This window comes from Hemiscyllium ocellatum, chromosome 36 (genome assembly GCF_020745735.1).
Source record: "Hemiscyllium ocellatum isolate sHemOce1 chromosome 36, sHemOce1.pat.X.cur, whole genome shotgun sequence".
Lineage (NCBI taxonomy): Eukaryota > Metazoa > Chordata > Chondrichthyes > Orectolobiformes > Hemiscylliidae > Hemiscyllium > Hemiscyllium ocellatum.
In genome coordinates this window covers 45355978-45377216 of record NC_083436.1, presented here as the reverse complement: position 1 = coordinate 45377216, position 21239 = coordinate 45355978, and the positions used below count along the sequence as shown (strand labels likewise).

General features: G+C 49.1%; 1 protein-coding gene across 1 annotated transcript in view; it reads left to right on the top strand.

The window, feature by feature from the left end:
- Window positions 1–1824: 1824 nt before the first annotated feature.
- The window catches only part of LOC132833218 (protein phosphatase 3 catalytic subunit alpha), a 305175-nt gene continuing 285760 nt past the window's right edge, over window positions 1825–21239 (top strand). Inside the window, exon 1 of the mRNA XM_060851304.1 lies at window positions 1825–2083. Coding sequence (XP_060707287.1) covers window positions 2041–2083 — 43 coding nt within the window. The 5' untranslated portion in view covers window positions 1825–2040. The remainder of the gene's footprint in view (window positions 2084–21239) is intronic.

The window sequence follows — 21239 nt, the reverse complement described above, 5'->3', positions numbered from 1 at the left end:
ATTTTCATGCGTGTCTTTGTTTGGCTTGTCTGAGGATGGATGTGTTGCCCCAGTCGAAGTGGTGTCCTTCCTCATCCATATGTGAGGATACTAGTGAGAGAGGGTCATGTCTTTTTGTGGCTAGTTGGTGTTCATGTATCCTGGTGGCTAGTTTTCTGCCTATTTGTCCAATGTAGTGTTGGTTACCGTCCTTGCACTAGTATCCTGGAGAGGCTGAACAAGCTGGAGCTGTTTTCCCTGGAGTGTCGGAGGCTGAGGGATGACCTTGTAGAGGTTTATAAAATCATGAAGGACATGGATAGGATAAATAGGAGTCTTTTCCCTGGGGTTGGGGAGTCCAGAACTAGAGGGCATAGGTTTCAGGTGAGAGGGGAAAGATATAAAAGAGACCTAAGGAGCAACATTTTCACAGAGGGTGGTATGTGTGTCGAGCTGCCAGAGGAAGTGGTGGAAGCTGATACAATTGCAACATTTAAGAGGCATTTGGATGGATATATGAATAGGAAGGGTTTGGAGGGATATGGGCCGGATGCTGGCAGATGGGACTAGATTGGGTTGGGATATCTGGTTGGCATGGACGGGTTGGACCGAAAGGTTTGTTTCCACGCTGTCCATCTCTATGACTCTCTGACGTTGTTACATTAGACTGGAAAGACGTAGTCAATGAAAGTGCAATCCCCATACAAGGTGCTGCAATCCACATTTCTGAGCACTTTTAGTTTCATTGTGACTCACCACCACCTTCTCAAGAGTAATTAGGAATCATTAATAACTGCAGCCTTACCAGTGATAACTGCATCACATGAACAAATTTTGAAATAGATATCTCATTATGTAACCAGAGTCCTCGTACTCACAAAGGAACCCAACGTTTATTGCAGCAGACCTCACAGCCGTCCCATTGCACCTGTTCTTGCCCCACAGCCTTGTAGCTTCTGAAGCATAAGCTCTGTATTGTGATATTGCTCTGCCTGGTTTGGGCTTGCCAAAAAAGCCTGGTGCAACTCGGCCTTTGAGACAGTTTTGAGAAGGTGGAACACATTTCTGGGTGCGACTAGAACAAAACGTACATGACGAAGTCTTTCAGCCCAGAAGGTAGCACAACGGTCCCACTGAATCCCGTAAACCACATCAACGTTATATAATTTTCAAACTGGCAATGTAGATGAACCACCCAGTGGAAGCTGTCTTTCACATGCAGGTTGAACCATAGAAAGCTACAAAATTAGCAATTGTCAACTCAGTCCAGATAATCATTAAAAAAAACTAGTAGCACATCCGTAAGATGTGGAATTTTCAGCCACGATCCTGTTTTTGTGTGATATTCTTTCAACCGGAACTTACATCAAATTTTTGGTCACCAATTTTCCTCATCCAACCGTCTAAAATCGGACTTAAAAACACTAAGGGAAACCTGACAGTAAAGGTGCTAAATGCTAGTTCCCAGAGATGAGCGACGATACTTGGATGGAGAAAGTGCTGCTGTCGCCATCGAATCGGACGGCAGTTAATAACGGTCTTCACACTCGGGAGAAATTGGCGGGAACAAGGTGGCGGGCATTTACCGTGGAGGGGGCGTGGTGACATTGGCATGGCGTCAGTGCTCTGGGGCGGGGCCAGCACTCTGAGGGCGGGGTTAGCGTGTGGGAGCCGCAGGCGCAATGGGGCGGAGTCGGTCCGGGGCCGGGGGGTAGTGGAGAGGACGAGCCCGGCGTTAGGAGGCGGGGTCAGGGGTGGAGGCGTGGCGGTGCCACTGGGCGGAGTTGGATTCAGCGCCGTGGGCGGGGCCGGCGCCAAGGGGCGGTCTGTTGTGGGCGGGACCGGCGCCAGGGGGCGGGGATCGGTGTAGCGAGTGTGGTTGTGCTGCTCAGGTTTGGGTGAAACGGCAGTAGCAGGAGCGGATCCGGATCGAGAGCGAGAGGTGGAGCAGTAGCAGCAGCGGCTCCGGCTCCGGACCCGGACTGAGGGATCTCCTTCGGATTCTCTGAAGTTTTTAATCATTTCTGTGCTGTGTGGTTTGCCTTCATCTTTGATGGTGAAATGTCCGAGAAGGTGCACTCGACCACGGAGCGGACAGTGAAATGTGAGTGAGACCGGGAGGGAGCCCCGGGAGAGAGGGGGTGTGTGAGAGAGGGGTGTGGGGGAGAGGGGGTACGTGTGGGGGGGAGAGAGGGGGTGCGTGTAGGGGAGGAGAGAGAGGGGGTGCGTGTAGGGGAGGAGAGAGAGGGGGTGCGTGTAGGGGAGGAGAGAGAGGGGGTGCGTGTAGGGGAGGAGAGAGAGGGGGTGCGTGTAGGGGGGGAGAGAGAGGGGGTGCGTGTAGGGGGGGAGAGAGAGGGGGGGCGTGTAGGGGGGGAGAGAGAGGGGGTGCGTGTAGGGGGGGAGAGAGAGGGGGTGCGTGTGGGGGGGGGAGAGAGAGGGGGTGCGTGTAGGGGGGGAGAGAGAGGGGGGTGCGTGTAGGGGGGGAGAGAGAGGGGGTGCGTGTAGGGGAGGAGAGAGAGGGGGTGCGTGTAGGGGAGGAGAGAGAGGGGGTGCGTGTAGGGGAGGAGAGAGAGGGGGTGCGTGTAGGGGAGGAGAGAGAGGGGGTGCGTGTAGGGGAGGAGAGAGAGGGGGTGCGTGTAGGGGAGGAGAGAGAGGGGGTGCGTGTAGGGGAGGAGAGAGAGGGGGTGCGTGTAGGGGAGGAGAGAGAGGGGGTGCGTGTAGGGGAGGAGAGAGAGGGGGTGCGTGTAGGGGAGGAGAGAGAGGGGGTGCGTGTAGGGGAGGAGAGAGAGGGGGTGCGTGTGGGGGGGAGAGAGAGGGGGTGCGTGTAGGGGAGGAGAGAGAGGGGGTGCGTGTAGGGGAGGAGAGAGAGGGGGTGCGTGTGGGGGGGAGAGAGAGGGGGTGCGTGTAGGGGAGGAGAGAGAGACGAGGGGGTGTGGGGGAGAGGGAGCCCCGGGAGAGAGGGGGTGTGGGGGAGAGGGAGCCCCGGGAGAGAGGGGGTGTGGGGGAGAGGGAGCCCCGGGAGAGAGGGGGTGTGGGGGGGGGGGAAGAGGGAGTCCGGGGAGAGAGGGAGCTGAGGGTGAGGGAAGAGAGGGAGCTGAGGGTGAGGGAAGAGAGGGAGCTGAGGGTGAGGGAAGAGAGGGAGCTGAGGGTGAGGGAAGAGAGGGAGCTGAGGGGGGGGGGAAGAGAGGGAGCCGGGGAGGGGGGGTAGAGAGGGAGCCGGGGGGGGAGAGAGGGGGTGTTGGGGGGGGGGGGGGGGAGAAGAGGGAGCCGGGCGGTGGAGAGAGAGAGCCGGGGGGGGGGGGAGAGTGATCCCCGGGAGAGGAGGGGGAGTGGGGGCTCGTGGAGAGGAGGGGGCGCAGGGGAAGATTGAGCCCCGGGAGAGGAGAGGGCGCAGGGGAAGATTGAGCCCCGGGAGAGGAGGGGGGGCGCGGGGGAGAGGGGAGAGTGAGCCCCGGGAGAGGAGGGGGCTCGCGGAGAGGAGGGGGCGCGGGGGGAGAGGGGAGAGTGAGCCCCGGGAGAGGAGGGGGCTCGCGGAGAGGAGGGGGCGCGGGGGGAGAGGGGAGAGTGAGCCCCGGGAGAGGAGGGGGCTCGCGGAGAGGAGGGGGCGCGGGGAGAGGGGAGAGTGAGCCCCGGGAGAGGAGGGGGCGCGGGGGAGAGGGGAGAGTGAGCCCTGGGAGAGGAGGGGGCTCGCAGAGAGGAGGGGGCGCGGGGGAGAGGGGAGAGTGAGCCCGGGGAGAGTGAGCCCCGGGAGAGAGGAGGCGCCCGGGGAGAGTGAGCCCCGGGAGAGAGGAGGCGCCCGGGGAGAGTGAGCCCCGGGAGAGAGGAGGCGCCCCGGGAGAGAGGAGGCGCCCCGGGAGAGAGGAGGCGCCCGGGGAGAGTGAGCCCCGGGAGAGAGGAGGCGCCCGGGGAGAGTGAGCCCCGGGAGAGAGGAGGCGCCCAGGGAGAGTGAGCCCCGGGAGAGAGGAGGCGCCCGGGGAGAGTGAGCCCCGGGAGAGAGGAGGCGTCCGGGGAGAGTGAGCCCCGGGAGAGAGGAGGCGTCCGGGGAGAGTGAGCCCCGGGAGAGAGGAGGCGCCCGGGGAGAGTGAGCCCCGGGAGAGAGGAGGCGCCCGGGGAGAGTGAGCCCCGGGCGAGGAGGGGGCGCGGGGGAGAGGGAGCCCCAGGCGAGGAGGGGGCGCGGGGGAGAGTGAGCCCCAGGCGAGGAGGGGGTGCGGGAGGAGAGGGAAGGGAGGGGTCACGGGGTAGCGGGAGGGGAGGGGGTGCGAGAGCCCTGGGAGCGGAGGGGGAGAGGTAGGGGAATGGTTGCGGGGGAGAGGGAGTGGGGGGTTTTATGTGTGCAGGTGAGGGAGCCAGGGGAGGGGGGCGTGTGTGCGGGTGCCAGGGGAGGGGGGCGTGTGCGGGTGCCAGGGGAGGGGGGTGTGTGTGTGTGGGTGAGGGAGCCAGGGGAGGGGGGCGTGTGCCAGGGGAGGGGAATGTGTGTGAGGGAGCCAGGTGAGGCGGGGGGCATGTGTGTGGGTGAAGTAGCCCGGGGAGGGGGGTTTGTGGGTGGGTGAGGGAGCCCGGGGACGAGGGTGTCTGTGTGGGTGAGGGAGCCCGGGGAGGGTGTGTATGGGTGAGGGAGCCCGGGGGTGGGGGGTTTGTGGGTGGGTGAGGGAGCCCGGGGGTGGGGGGTTTGTGGGTGGGTGAGGGAGCCCGGGGGTGGGGGGGTTTGTGGGTGGGTGAGGGAGCCCGGGGAGGGTGTGGGTGGGTGAGGGAGCCCGGGGAGGGTGTGTGTGGGTGAGGGAGCCCGGGGATGAGGGTGTCTGTGTGGGTGAGGGAGCCCGGGGAGGGTGTGTGTGGGTGAGGGTGCCTGGGGAGGGTGTGTGTGGGTGAGGGTGCCCAGGGGTGGGGGGATGTGGGTGTGGGTGAGGGAGCCCGGTGAGGGTGCCCAGGGGTGGGGGGATGTGGGTGTGGGTGAGGGAGCCCGGGGAGGGGGAGGTGTGTGGGTGAGGGAGCCCGGGGAGTGGGGGGGGTGTGTGTGTGGGTGAGGGAGCCCGGGGAGTGGGGGGGGGGTGTGTATGGGTGAGGGAGCCCGGGGAGTGGGGGGGGTGTGTGTATGGGTGAGGGAGCCCGGGGAGTGGGGGGGGTGTGTGTGTATGGGTGAGGGAGCCCGGGGAGTGGGGGGGGTGTGTGTGGGTGAGGGAGCCCGGAGAGGGGGGGGGGTGTGTGGGTGCGTGAGGCCTTCTCCACTGAGAGAGTCCCCGGCAGGAGCGGGAAGCATGCGGGAGGAAGGGGCAGGGCTGTGGGGAGAACCTGCCGCGGGGACGGGCAGCGGCCTGGGGCTGGGGCCGGGGCCTGTTTCCGTGTTGAGGCCGCGGTGAGAGGTAGTCTTCGAAACCGGGATCTCCCCGAGGGAGAGACCGACACCGGGCACTGTTAGATTGAATCCGCGGGTGTCAGCTGTTACATTGTGACGGAGTCTGCAATAATGTCGCTACATTGTAACCAGTCGTGGTAATTGTCATATTGAGGCTGCGGTTGGAATTGTCACATTGTAACTACGATGAGGGATTGCAGTGTTGGGGATTTTGAACGGGATTGATAGCTGTGACATTGTGCCTAGCATTGCAGTTTGTTACATTGTAACGCAGATTGTTACACTGGCTTGGGTTTTTGAAGTCAGGCAGGTTGATATCCATGGAATAGACACTGCTCCGGATTTCTTGTGGGAGCCCTGAACCTGGCATTGTTAGAAATGCGGTGTGCTGTCAAAGTCCAGTAACAGGGTGAGGAAAGTAGGAGAAACACAGGCCAGACCCTGCACTCACTGGCACCCTATGTTTCAGAAGTTTAAAGGTCTGGTTTGAATGTTGATGAATGAGAAAAGGGTAGGTTGGATGTGATGAGTAACTAAGTAGGGGGGGTATGTGGGCAGGAGGTGAGTGGGTGAAGATGTTTGTACTTTATATTAAAGATGCACTGGTAATGGCATTATTTCACCAGGTATCACAATCACATCGAGAGGGTTACTGTAGACGAGTAGGTAACAAAGGCTGCATCCTGTGAATATAAGCTATTATAAAGGAAATGAACTGTCATATTTTGTCCTTCGTCATGATTTTGATCTATTTGACGCAGTAGCATTGAATGGCTAACTAAAGATGAAGATTGGGAATTTATTTTCTCACAAATGACTAATTCAAGTTCCAGTTGAGAAGAATGGCTGAAACCAATTTGTCAGGGTGTGATGTTTTCCCTCCAATGTTCGATGAATGTCTTGACATTGGAAAATGACCATGGGCCACTCTTTTTTCCCCCCCCCCCCAATAAAAAGCAAAGCATCATCCTACTATTGCCTCTTACTTAGCTAAGGTCCAAATGTTTTCAGAGCTAGAGGCTCCTGCATTGACCACTGAGGAAGGTGTAGAGATTGTATTAAGTTTTGAGTTAAAAAGTGCAAAATATTTTATTATGTGCATATGAGACTTCCTCAGATGTTACGAATTTAGAAAAAAAATCTGTTATTCCATCGAAGAGACTATTGTGGAGTTTAAGAGATTATGTACAAGATTGCAGAGATCTGATTTGAAAATTCCTGGTGTGTTCCTTTTAACACTGCAGGGTAGAAATTGTGTAAGCAGCCTTCTTGGTCTTAACTGGAGTGAGATTATCAGAAAATAACCTGCTTTTGGATCAGATGACCAAGGTTTTTTTAAAAGAAAATTACTGTAATTCCTAGTAACCTTCCTGGCACAAATGGGAAATTTTGTTGTTCCAAAAGATGGAGGAATGAATGCTCATGGCAGTTCAAGACCATTCAGATGCAGGGAGCAGGTGTCAATATGTCAGACAAATCACTGACAAAATGTGAGGATGCAGACCTGTTTTGTTCGATTATGTGAATGGAGTAAGAATAAAGGAGTGAAGCCCAGGAGGGCCCCGGGAATTACTAACAGGTGTTTGTGTGATTTGAGAGATTGTTGTGGGAACCTATCAGTTTCACAATAGCAAGCGAATTGAATGAAGTTGTAACCATGGACAGAAATGTTTCTTTTAAATATCTTCACCCAGAGAGTGGTGAGCCTGTGGAATTCTCTGCTGCAGAAATTGGTTGCGGCCAAAGCATTGAATATTTTCAAGAGGTAGTTTCACCCCCCCCCCCCCCCACCCCCCCCCCCCCCCCCCCCCCCCCCCCCCCCCCCCCCCCCCCCCCCCCCCCCCCCCCCCCCCCCCCCCGAAGAAGTAAATCAAAAGATATGAGGAGAAAGTGGGTATAAGATACAAAAGGCAGAGTCTCATGAGATCTGGGCTATGCTGGCTAGATGGATACAAAACTGGCTTGGTCATAGAAGTCAGTAGTGGTGGAAGGGTGCTTTTCAGAATGGAGATCAGTAACCAGTAGTGTTCCACAAGGATCAAAGCTAGGACCTTTATTGTTTGTAATACATATAAATGATCTAAAGGAAGATGTAGATGGTCTGATTTGAAAATTTGTGGATGACACCAAAATTGGCAGAGTTGCAGATAGTGAGAATATAGCCAAGATATAGATTGTAGATTTGGGTAATTAAATGGCAGGTGAAGTTTAATCTGGACAAATACAAAGTGATGCATTTTGTAAAACCATATTTGGGTCTTAAATGGAAGAACCCATAGAAGCATTGACATGCAGAGGGATATGGGCATCCAGGTTCACAGATCCCTGAAAGTTGCAACACTGGTGCGTACGGTGGCCAGGAAGGTATCCAGCATGCTTACCTTCATCAGCCAAGAAATTGAATACAAAACTTGGCAAGTTATGTTACAGTTGTATAAAACTTTAGTCAGGCCACATTTGGAATACTGCATGCAGTTCTGGTTGCCACACTACCAGAAGGACATGGATGCTTTGGAGAGGAAGCAGAGAAGGTTTACCAGGATGTTGCCTGGTTTGAAGGGTTTTAGTCATAAGGAGAGATCGGATAAAATCTGATTGTTTTGAGAGAAAAAGGCTGAGGGCCGACCTTGTAGACGTCTACAAAATTGTGAGAGTGATAGAGTGGATAGTTAAAGGCTTTTGCCCAGAGTGGAAAGTTAGCTACAAGAGGGCACAAGCTGAAGGTGTCAGAAGGACAATTTAGGGGAGAAGTGCAGGGAAAATGTTTGTGGTGGGTGCCTTGAATGCACTGGCAGTGGCGGTGTTGGAAGCAGGCATGTTAACAATGTCTTAAGACATATCTTAATACAAACATGAACCAGAGGTGAACAGAGAGATAGAAATGGCTGATGGGCAATAAGTAACAAGGTCTCAATGTGAATTAGGAATCAGCGCGAACTTGGTGGACTGAAGGGTCTGTTCCTGTGTTGTATTGTATTATGATGTATTGAGTTGGATAATCAGCCATGATCATGCTGAATGGCAGAACAGGCTCAAAGGGCTGAATGGCTTACTCTTGCCCCTATATTTCTATTTCATAGACATGGCAACAAGATTTATTGTTTATACCCAGATGCGTTGTAACTGGGAATTGTCGCATTGTGATCAAAATTGAGGGCTTCAAAAAATTGTTAATGAGTTGTAGACATCACTAGCTGGATGAGCATTTATGACGCATCCCTAATTGTCCTGGAGAGGGTAGTGGCGAGGTGCTGCCTTGAACCTTTGTGGTTCTTATAGTATAGGGACACCCACAATGCTATTGGGAAGGGGGTTGAGGATTTTGACCCCACATCGCTAAAGGAACAGTGATAGTGTTCCACATCAAGATGATGTGTGACTTGGAGGGGAACCTCTAAGTAGTAGTAATGCCCCAATGTAACTGCTACTTTTATCCTTCTGGGTGGTAGTACATGCAAAGTACTGTCTCAGGAGCATTGCAAAATTGTTATAGTCACTGGTGAAGCAGCTGAAGGTGTTTGGGCCAGCACGCTACTCTGAGGAATTCCTGCTGAGATGATTGACCTCCAGCAACTACAACAATGTGCGAGGTCTGACTCCAATCAGCAGAAAGTTTACCCCTAATACCCATTGATGTCACACTCTGTTGAATGCAGCCTTGATGTCAAGGGCTGTCACGTTCCCCTCCCCTCTGGAATTCAGCTCTTTTGTCCATATTTGAACCAAGGCTGTAATGGGGTCAGGAGCTGAGTGGACCTGGGGGAACACAAACTGGACATTGCTGAGCAAATGCTGCTTGATAACACTGTTGATGACACCTTCCATTACTTTAAGATGATCGAGAGTAGACTGATGGGACAGTGATTGCGTGGTTTGGATTTGTCCTACTTTTTGTGTACAGGACATACATGGGACAATTTTCCACATTGCCAATGTTGCAACTGTACTGGAAGTGCTTGGCTAGGGGAGTGGCAAGTTCTGGAGCACAAATCTTCAGTACTATTGCCAGAATATTATTAGGCATTTGCAATATCCAGTGTCTTCAACCATTTCTTGATATCATGTGGAGTGAATTGAATTAGCTGAAGACTTATTTCTGTGATGCTGGGGGCCATTAGAGGAGGCTGGGATGGATCATCCATTTGACATTTCTGGCTGAAGATTGCAGCAAATGCTTCAGCCTTGTCCTTTGCACTGATGTACTGGGCTCTTCAGTCATTGAGCATGGGGATATGTGTGGAGCCGTCACCTCTGGTGAGTTGTTTAATTGTCCACTGCCATTTGCAAGTGGATGTGGCAGGACTGCAGAGCTTGAGTCTGATCTGTTGGTTGTGGGATGGCTTGGCTCTGTCCTTCACTAATGCTGTTTGGCGTGCAAGTAGTCCTGTTTTCAGGTGTGCCTGGTGCTGCTCCTGGCATGCCCTGCTGCGTTGAGCCAGGGTTGTTCCCCTGGCTTGATCGTAATGGTTGAGAGGGGGATATGTCGGGCCATGAGGTTACAGATTGTGCTGAAGTACAATTCTGCTGCGATTGATGGCCCACAGCACCTGATGGATACCCAGCCTAGAGTTGTTAGATCTGTTAGAAGCCTGTCCCATTTAGCACAGTGATAGTGCTATACAACACGATTGAGGGTGTTGTATAGCACTATCATTATGTCTTGTCATGTCTGCTGGGTTTGCCTCGGATGGTGCCTGTTTGGTTTCATTCCTTTTACATTTTCTAGTAGTCTGATACAATGGAGTGGTTTGCTCAGCTGTTGAGGGCAGTTAGGAGTTGTATTGCTGTGGATCTGGAGTTTTGCATTGTTTAGACCTGGTAAAGATGGCAGGTTTCATTCCATGGAGGGTGTGAACCTGGATACACTGCACTGGAGTGTATATTCTCATAATCCTCAATTACAGTTGCATTGTAACTATTTTCAATCTTATGGCTTTAATTGAGTTTTGTTACGCTGTGGCTTGTTCGGGTAATGATGAGGGGTAAATGGGAAGGAGGGTATGGGAGCTGTATTGCCAGTCATTATATCTAAGTAATACCTGTTATTGTTGGAGATGTTGGAGGACATTTCTTTTTCACACAATCTAGAGGCTGCAATGGAGGGAGGGCTTTACAACTCATTAACTCCACTCCTTAACCATCACCACTCACCGGATACAATGTCATTGTGTGTGCAAGGAAGTAAATCCCTCATTTAACAGCATCTTCCATACCCACAACCACTACACTCTGGAAGGACAAGGGCAGCAGATGCATGGGACCACAAACTCCTGCAAGTTCCCCTCCAAGCTGCTGACCATCATGACGTAGAAATTTAACGATGTTTCATCGTTGTTGCTGCGTCAAAATCCTGGAATTTTTTTTCCTCACATCATTATGGGTCAACCTACAGCATATGGACTGCAGCAGTTCAAGAAGGCAGCTCACAACCACCTTCTCCTGGGCAGATGTTGTAGGGATGTGTAATCGATACAGGGCTGTCCAACAATGCTCACATCTCCTTGGATTATTACCGAGGAGTCTTACTCAACTTTCCTGCTGACCACAAAAAGCGATACAATTAATACGTTTTTGTAACACAATTAACAAGCTTCCCAATCCTTTTCTTTAACCCAACAGTTGCTGAAACACTAACTGATCTCATTATTTCTGGGCTTGTAATATGCCACAATGTTCACCATCATGCATTACCAAGTCCCAGCAGGGTGACATAATACCGTCTACCTGAACTATTTTACTTTTCACTGTGACACCTCTCCCTCTACTTCCTTTAAGCAGGTCTCTAGGAAGGAAAGGATTGGTGTGTATACAAAGACTTTCACAGCTTCAGGATGATCTGAAGCTTTGCAGCCATTGGGGTTTATTACTCTCGGAATGTACGCCCTATTTTGTGAAAGCTGGAATGTCACTTGTGAGATTTGGAGCTTTAGAAAAATAGTTTCTGCAGTCAAAACCAAAACAGATTTGAGGTACTAAAGTGTAAAACGTGTTACAACCAGGTGAGGAAAGGCAAGCGCTTTTATTTTCCAAATCCTGTCTTAGTTGCAATAAAAAATATTATTGTCCCTGTTCCCAGGTGGCACTTATACTTCTGTTCGACTATGTTAACCAGATTAGATTAGATTTCCTACAGTGTGGAAACTGGCCCTTTGACCAACCAGTCCACACCGATCCTCCGAAGAGTAACGCACCCAGACACACTTCCCTCTGACTAATGCACCTATTCCTGTGGGCAATTTACCATGGCCAATTCACCTGACCTGCAGGTGAATTTTGGACTGTGGGAGGAAACCGGAGCACCCGGAGGAAACCCACGCAGACGCAGGGAGAATGTGCAAACTCCACACAGACAGTCACCCGAGGTTGGAATCGAACCTGCGACCCTGGTGCTGTGAGGCAGCAGTGCTAACCACTGAGCCACCGTATCGCCCTTCCAAAGTTTCTTCAGTGAAGGAGAATGGAGCTTTATTATCTGGGGGTGAAAAAGACCAAAAAAAAGCCTAAAATCACAAGTAATAAGCTGACAATGAAAGTAGGAGGGTAGAGGGATGTCTGTGGTGTTAGAGAAATGGTGAGGGCAGTTGCAGTTGACAGAATGAGACCCGAGTCCAGACTGTTTAGCTGTTGTCCAGTTTCCTCAGGAGAGTTAAAGTTCGGGTATCCTTGATTTCACAGTAAAGTGGGATCTTTACAATAAAAACAAACTGCTGGGTAACTCGGCAGGTCTGACAGCATCTGTGCAGAGGAAACCTTTAGTATTTCAAGTTCAACGTGAGTTCTGAAGAATTGTATTGGACTTAAAACATTGACTTGGTTTTTCTCTGTGCAGATGTTGCAAGACCTGAAATTTCTTCTATGTTTTATGTTTTTGTTTCAGATTTCCGATGTCTTTAATATTTTGTTTTCATTTGGTATTTTTCCCCAAGTTTGTTCATTTTGAAATTGAGAAAGGAAAAAAGCTTTCTGTTGCTCAAAGTGTGTGATTGAAATAGGGTTTGTTTCTGTGCTTCAAGTCTAATCTCACTGCCTTTTCTGAACTAAACATTCAACACTTCCATGTCCAATTTCTGAAGTGTTCATGCAAGTGAGTGTGAAACATAATAGAGATTTTGCTTCAGAGTTTCAATGCTTCTTGATTAAAATGCTGATTCCACAGCAACCAGTTTTGAATATTGCATATGGGTTACTTGAACTTGTCAGATGATTGTGCTAGTTATTCTAGCTCAGCGGTGTCCTTTTTATTGAAAACTGTTATTTCCGAAAGTCTCGGGTATTATCATTAGATGATCATAATTGAGTTTGGATGGTTTACTTTGACTCTGTTAGTAATAGACTGTCTGGGTTGTGAATAGGGTGTTAGATATTGGTGTTTTGATGTAGATTAGGTTACTTACAGTGTGGAAATAGGTCCTTTGGCCCAGCAAGTCCACACCAATCCTCCGAAGCATGACCCACACCCCTAGATTTACCCCTTCACCTAACACTATGGGCAATTTAGTATGGCCAATTCACCTAACCTGCATGTTTTTGGACTGTGGGAGGAAACCGGAGCACCCGGAGGAAACCCACACTGGCATGGGGAGAATGTATGATATATTTGCTAAATTCATCATTTGTAATGTAGCTTTACCTGCAGGAAGTCTCCTGGATAAATTAAACATTCAGACATTTGCTTCAAGCGACAAGATATTTTGAATTTACTTGCTTAAGAAAAGGTTCTGAATATTCATTTTTATTCAATTACAAATTTTTAACGTGGATTGTGATCAAATCACATTTAGAGTTGGAATGTCCTCATTTGTATGCGTAGACCAGTGAAACAAAAATGGATCCCAAAACATTACTGCTCCTGAGATTTTATTTTAAAACCTATTTCAATTGATAGCTGGAGGTGCTGTGGAGAATGTGAATCATTTGTGATTTGTTGGTTATCCTTTCAGCGTTCCCTTCACCATTGTCTTAATTTGATGTCTTCATCCTGCTGCAGCTTGTTCAGTCACGTAGTTACTGTGTACCTGACCAATATTATGATTGTGGATTACGAATTCATTCCCCATAGCCATACACCAAAGCTGCCCAAACGACTTGTCTGCTCGCTTGCTTCTGGCAGTCTTGTGGGGTGGTGTGCTGTGCGGAGGAGCAGTCTGCTTGTTTTCAGCACCAGCTGTAACCATAGCAACTCCCCTAATAACTGTGTTGCTTCACATCACTTTGCTCACTGCAAAGAGATTAAATCCAGTCCTAGGATAGGTTAATATTGTGTTAGTTGTAACAGTGTCATAAAACCTGACCTTGTTAGGGACCTAATTAGGATCAGTTTTAGATGACAATTTGTTAGTCTGAAAAGAGACCTGTCCAACATGTTTGTTAGGAGAATAAGTATCATCTGTGACTACATTTTGTGTGCAGACAGTTTCTTAGTGCATCTATCTTTGTTAAGCACCACCTAAAGAGTTAATCCTCTGTGTAAATGTACAAATAACTATTGGCATTTCAATGTTTATTGCAATCTGAGAATATGGTAAGGAGCTATTTAGCTAGGGAGGTAGATATTGTACTTTGAAAAACCCTGCTCTGGATTCTGTATACAGAAAGGAAATGAGTGATTGCAGTGTTCATTATAAAGACTATTTCACTCTGTACAGCCATTGTTTTGGCTAATATTTATCCTTCAGTCAGTGTGATCAACAGATTCATTGGTATTTGGGGGACCTTATTGTGCATCAGTTTGATATGGTATTCCAGCTTCGGTCAATAATCATTTGGCCAGTCGGGTCCATGCTAGCTCTTTATCGAACCATCAGTCACACTCCCCTGGTCTCCTTGCAGCCTGTTTTGAAATCGGTGATAGTCTGTGCTTTCTCCCACCCGCATGGGCAGAAAACTCCAGGACAATATCACTTGTTGCATAAAAATGCTCCGCCTCTCATCCCCTCCCTACTTCTCTTATCAAAGATCTTAAATCTGTCACTTTGTCATCGTGCCATCAGTTACTGATGGGCAGGTTTTGCTGTCTCTAAGCCATGTTGTAATGGTCTCAACCTCTACCAAACTCTCCGCAATCTCCTTAACTTCAAGAAAAAAACCCTAATCTGATTTTGGAATGAAACTACCCCCAACCCTGGGACGATTCTGGTAAGTCTGCTCTGCATGCTGTTAAGGATGCTCAAGTCTAAAGTATGAGGATGGGACCACAGCGGGCCACACTATTTCAGCTGAGGCCTAACTACAACTTCATGTAGGTTCAAGTAAAAGTCCTCATTGTCCATATTCCTTTATGAAGATGAATGCAATACTTCGACTCTTCTTTGAATACATTCTTCCATCTCCAGAGAACTATGCAAATGAGTTCCCAAATTGTTTCTGAACACTGCATATGTTTTAGAGATCTGTACAATTTTTCCGAATTCCTTTGCCAAAATGAATCACCTCTCCTCTCTATGTTCTCTCTTGTCTGTTTGCCTCTTGTCTGCCTGTTTTGTCAGTCCATGCAGGCCCTTTTGTAGTTGATTGATATCATCCTCATGTTTGTCACAACTCAAGTTCGGAATCCTCAGCTAATTTTGAAACTTTTGTTCCCTAGTATTGTAAAATACAAGTTTCTTGATATGTATAAAAAAAAAGCAGTATTCCGAGCCAAGCATCTCGGGGAACATCACAGGTTCTGCCATCCTCCCATTAAACCTGGTTTGCTGCTTCGTGTCATTGGTCAGTTTTCTATTTGAGCTGAAAATGACCCTCCTATTCTATGACCCTATTTGACGCACCGACCTTTACACCACTGAAGCTAAATGCCAGCTCGCGGACACCTCCTCCCACCACCAAACTATCATCTCCCAGACCATCCATAACCTCATCACCTCGGGGGATCTCTCATCCACCGCCTCCAACCTCATAGTCCCACAACCCCGCACTGCCCATTTCTACCTCCTGCCCAAAATCCACAAACCTGACTGCCCCGGCCGACCCATTGTCTCAGCCTGCTCCTCCCCCACCGAACTCATCTCTGCATACCTCAACTCGGTCCTGTCCCCCTTAGTCCAAGAACTCCCCACCTACATTCGGGACACCACCCACGCCCTCCACCTCCTCCATGATTTGCGCTTCCCTGGTCCCCAACACCTTATCTTCACCATGGACATCCAGTCCCTGGACACCTCCATCCCCCATCACGAAGGATTCGAAGCCCTCCGCTTCTTCCTTTCCCGCCGTACCAACACGTACCCTTCCACTGACACCCTCCTTCGACTGACTGAACTGGTCCTCACCCTGAACAACCTCTCTTTCCAATTCTCCCACTTCCTCCAAACCAAAGGAGTAGCCATAGGCACACGCATGGGCCCCAGCTATGCCTGCCTCTTCATAGGATATGTGGAACAGTCCATCTACACTGGCACTACCCTCCACCTTTTCCTCCGCTACATCGATGACTGAATCGGCACTGCCTCGTGCTCCCACGAGGAGGTTGAACAGTTCATCCAACACCTTCCACCCTGACCTCAAATTCACCTGGACTGTCTCAGACTCCTACCTCCGCTTCCTAGACCTTTCCATCTCTATCTCGGGCGACCGAATCAACACTGACATTTTCTATAAACCGACTGACTCCCACAGCTACCTGGACTACACCTCCTCCCACCCTGCCCCCTGTAAAAACTCCATCCCATATTCCCAATTCCTTCGTCTCCACCGCATCTGCTCCCAGGAGGACCAGTTCCAATACCGAACAACCCAGATGGCCTCCTCCTTCAAAGTCCGCAATTTCCCCCCAGACTTGATCGACAATGCTCTCCACCGCATCTCCTCTACTTCCTGCTCCTCCACCCTTCAGCCCTGCCCCTCCAATTACCACCAGGACAGAACCCCACTGGTCCTCACCTACCACCCCACCAATCTCCATATACATCACATCATCCGTCGTCATTTCCACCACCTCCAAACAGACCCCACCACCAGGGATATATTTCCCTCCCCTCCCTTATCAGTGTTCCGAAAAGACCACTCCCTCCGTGACTTCTTTGTCAGATCCATACCCCCCAACCAACCCAACCTCCACTCCCGGCACCTTCCCCTGCAACCACAAGAAATGCAAAACTTGCACCCACACCTTCCCCCTTACTTCCCTCCAAGACCCCAAGGGATCCTTCCATATCTGCCACAAATTCACCTGCACCTCCACACACATCATTTACTGCATCCAATGTGGCCTCCTCTATATTGGGGAGACAGGCCGCCTACTTGCGGAACGTTTCAGAGAACACCTCTGGGACACCCGCACCAACCAACCCAACCACCCATGGCTGAACACTTTAACTCCCCTCCCACTCCACCAAGGACATGCAGGTCCTTGGACTCCTCCATCGCCAGACCATGGCAACACGACGGCTGGAGGAAGAACACCTCATCTTCCGCCTAGGAACCCTCCAACCACAAGGGATGAACTCAGATTTCTCCAGTTTCCTCATTTCCCCTCCCCCCACCTTGTCTTAGTCCCAACCCTCGAACTCAGCACCACCTTCTTAACCTGCAATCTTCTTCCTGACCTCTCCATTCCCAACCCCCATTCCGGCCTATCACCCTCACCTGAACCTCCTTCCAACGCCCCTCCCCCAAGTCTCTCCTCCTCACCTTTTATCTTAGCCTGCTTGGCACACTCTCCTCATTCCTGAAGAAGGGCTCATGCCCGAAACGTCGATTCTCCTGCTCCTTGGATGCTGCCTGACCTGCTGCGCTTTTCCAGCAACACGTTTTGAGGTCCTATTCTATGAGCCTTAATTTGGTGGTACTTTGTCAAATGCATCCTTGGAATCCACAGAGACAGCATCCACCACATTCTTACCATGTACCTTATGACATCACAAAATTTCAATTAAATTTGTCAAGCACGATTCGCCTTTTATAAATCCATGCTGGTTCTTCATAACTAACTGAAACCTTGATGAGTGCCTGTTGATTATTCCCTAACTATTGATTAGATTAGATTACTTACAGTGTGGAAACAGACCCTTCGGCCCAACAAGTCCACACTGACCCGCCAAAGCGCAACCCACCCATACCCCTACGTTTACCCCTTACCTTACACTACGGGCAATTTAGCATGGCCAGTTCACCTGACCTGCACATCTTTGGACTGTGGGAGGAAACTGGAGCACCCGGAGGAAACCCACACAGACACGGGGAGAACGTGCAAACTCCACACAGTCAGTCGCCTGAGTCGGGAATTGAACCCGGGTCTCAGGCGCTGTGAGGCAGCAGTGCTAACCACTGTGCCACCGTGCCGCCCACTATTGTTTCTTTGACTGGGAATTTTTACAGAATTCCAAGTCCTTTGTTTTTAAACAAAATCTCTTTGCCACCTTAGTTTTTGAAAGAGAAACATACAAACAGTTACTTGGCAATACAGAACATGAGCAGGAGTTTGGGCAGCCTGTCGTTGTCTGTTGCTTTCTCTGCAGTGCCTCAGCCAATCAGTCGACTTACCAACCAATTAGCACCCCCTTCTGCTGGAGAATAATTTTTTGTTTGAAATTTAGTATTCATTTTTCCTGATGAGTGGAGGACAAAACCCTTCAACAACACGGTGCACTGTTTATTAATTTTGAAGGAAGTAGCATTGTTATTGATTTATTTCAGTTTCTTTCTGCAGAAGAGAAGTTATTGCCGTTAAGTCTTCTGCGACACTCGTGCAGTGTAGAAATGAGGTATATTTTGCTGTGTGTGTTTGTTTAGACTGTGACTGGCTACCACACCAGACCCTCAGTTCTACCTCCATTAATATTGTGGGTACAGTGAGACTGAACGACAGGATGTGTTTTTTATATAAAAACAAAATCTTGTTCATTTGTAGCACTGAATGAATTGTTCCTGATTACTGAAGCCTTTCTGCTCTATCCATTTTGATGCTTGCCAGTTTAGTGGTGTATTGGCTGATGGGAGCTGGATGGAGGCACTGTTTGATCAGATTGCTTTCTCAGATCACAATGAAAACATCTTTAATGTTGTTGCTATAGCCCAACACTGCAACCCTTATCCACCATTGTAGTTTCAAAGTAAGATTTGGGCGTGTTTTACTAGCAGTCTACGAGCTCACCACCACCTTCTCAAGAGCAGTCAATGCTGGCCACCCAGTGACACCCACGTCCCACAACTGAATTTAAAAAAGCAGCAAACTGAGAGGATGAGATGTCATTTGGAGAACATTCAAATTGCTTTCCAGCTCAGTAGTATTATTGTTTTGTGTTTTTCCTGGGTTGAAGATAGATTTTCTTATGTTCTAATTGGTTCAATCATATCCCCCAACCTGTTGCACCATTTGGTCAGATCAGATCTGGTTTTGTGCCTTAAATTCAAATTACTTTCCTTCTTTCAATATTCTCAGTGGAAAATAGATTATTGATCATAGAAACAGTTACAATTAAAGGCTGCTACCCCATTCAGCTTCCCTAATCACCACCGCTGTCACCCCCACCCCCACCGATCACTGTGCATCCCCTCCCCTGACCATCGCCATCCCTCCCCGGAACCACCCCCTGCCCTGCCCCTGACCACTGCCGCCCCCGCGTCCGACAGTCTTCAGCAAACATTCTGTAATCGGCAGAATTTGCCACCTGGCATGATTCATTCCCTTGGTTACTGAAGTCGTGTGTGACTCAGTAAACCTCAAATCCTTATTGCAAAATCCAAAGGCACAGTTACAGTAAATATACTCTTTTGGGCAATTTTTATTGCTGGTATATCCTGCATCCTGTACACAAAGATGACATGATTGTTTTGTGTGGGTTGAAGAGAGGAGTTTCACTCGTGCACAAGGGGATCTTGTTGATATGGGGCAAAGGCACGTTGTGGAAACAGGCCTCTTGATTAATCTTAGAAAGTTAGCTGTGATTATAAAGCTGCACTTCCCATCTTATTGAAAATAAAGTTGGCAGCCATAATGAGGGAGGAATATCAGTCGTACCTGTGGGATTTGGTTCTATATTTGGCCAGATATCCTTGAAGTTACCAGACACTGATACTGGCTGCTTGAAAGAAGATTTTCTTCTTCAATCCTAAATTTATTGAGTGGAGAAAAGTCATCAGGAGGCAATATAATTTGTCAGATTTGACTAGAAGTTGGTGCACAGAGGCTTTCTGTTTGACTGAAGCAGGTTTTATAAACGTGACTAACTTTTATGCAAGAGGGAGGAAACAGTCAGGAATATTTACACAGAACTTTGACCAAGCAGCCTCATTGACAACTGGAGCTGCATTTCTTGTTCTTTTGCTTCCAAGAATTTTTGTGAATCATGAAATAATTGCAATTTATATGAATACCAGTGTTATGAATAAATTTTGATGTTATGTAACCGAGCGCTGGCATATTGGCAAACCTGTGTGCTTAATGTTTGTCTCATTCCTCACCCTCAACTGTTTTAGTGATAGGGATGTGGCAGGATTTTGCATCATGTTGGTTTGTCAGTGCTTCCATTCCCAAGATTTTATCAATCTGTTTTATAATTCCCACTATAATGCCTGATAACCCATGAAGAAGTATTTAAGAAAAAATAAAACAATGGAAAAAATAGCCTGAAATGTTAGAGAAGCACTGTTGAACAATACTGCATAGTAGTGTAGGTGGAATTAACTCCACAAGCCAAGCTGTTCCAGTACAGCTGCAACTCTGGCATTTACCTGACAATGTGGAAAATTACCAAAAAGTGACTCAAATCCATCCCAACCAATTACTGTTGCATCAATCTACTCTTGATCATCAGTAAAGTGATGGAAGGTGTCATTAATATTGCTATCAAGGTGAACCTACTTAGCAATAACATGCTCAGTGTGGATTCTTCTAGGGCCGTGCAGCTCCTGATCTCATTATAGCTTTAATTTAAACATGGACAGAAGAGCTGCATTCCATAGGGGAGGACAAAGTGCAGCCCTTGTCATCAAAGCCATATTTGATCAGGTATGGAATCAAGGAGCCCAAGCAAAGCTGGAATCAGTGGGAATTAGGGCAAAGTCTTCACAGGGTGGAATCATACCTGACACAAAGGAAGATGGTTGTGTTTGTGAGAGGTCAGTCAGTTCAGCTTCAGGACATCTCTATAGGAGTTTCTCCGGGTATATATTTTCTAATCAGCCCGGTCAGATGCTATTACACTCCTCTGGCTTGGGTAGGACTTGAACGCAGACCTCCTGGCTCCAAGTCAGGGTCACTACTATTCCATGACAAAAGCCCTTTGCTTATTCCTCAGCCCCACTATCTTCAGCTGCTTCATCAATGACCTTTTCTCCATCATAAGGTCAGAAGTAGGGATGAATGTCAATCATTGCACAGTATTCCACACCATTCACAACTCCACAGATACTGAAGCAGTCCTTGTGTAAATGCAACAATATCCAGTTTTTAATGTTGCCTTGGTATTCATTGACAGCACCTTCACTGAATTCATGACAAATAACATCGTTGGGATTATCATAGACCAGAAACTCAACTGGACTCACCACATAAACACCGTGGCAACAAGAGCCGGTCAGAGGCTGGGAATACCGCAGTGAGTAACTCACCTCCTGACTCTCCAAAGATTGTCCACTATCGACAAGGCACAAGTCAGCAGTGTGATGGAATATACTCCACTTGACTGGATAAGGGCAGCTCCAATAACACTCAACAAGCTTGACACCACCAAGAACCCACTTGATGGGCACCACATCCACAACTTGCCAAAATTGTTTCTCTGCCACTGATCTCCAGTGACAACAGTGTGAACTGTTTACAGGATGCAGTGCAGAAATTCACCAGAGCTCCTTGGACGGAGCCTTAACCCATGACCACTTCCATCCAGAAGGACAAAGGCAGCAGGTACATGGGAACACCACGCCCTGCAAGTTCCCTTTCAAGCTACTCGCCATGCTAACTTGGAAA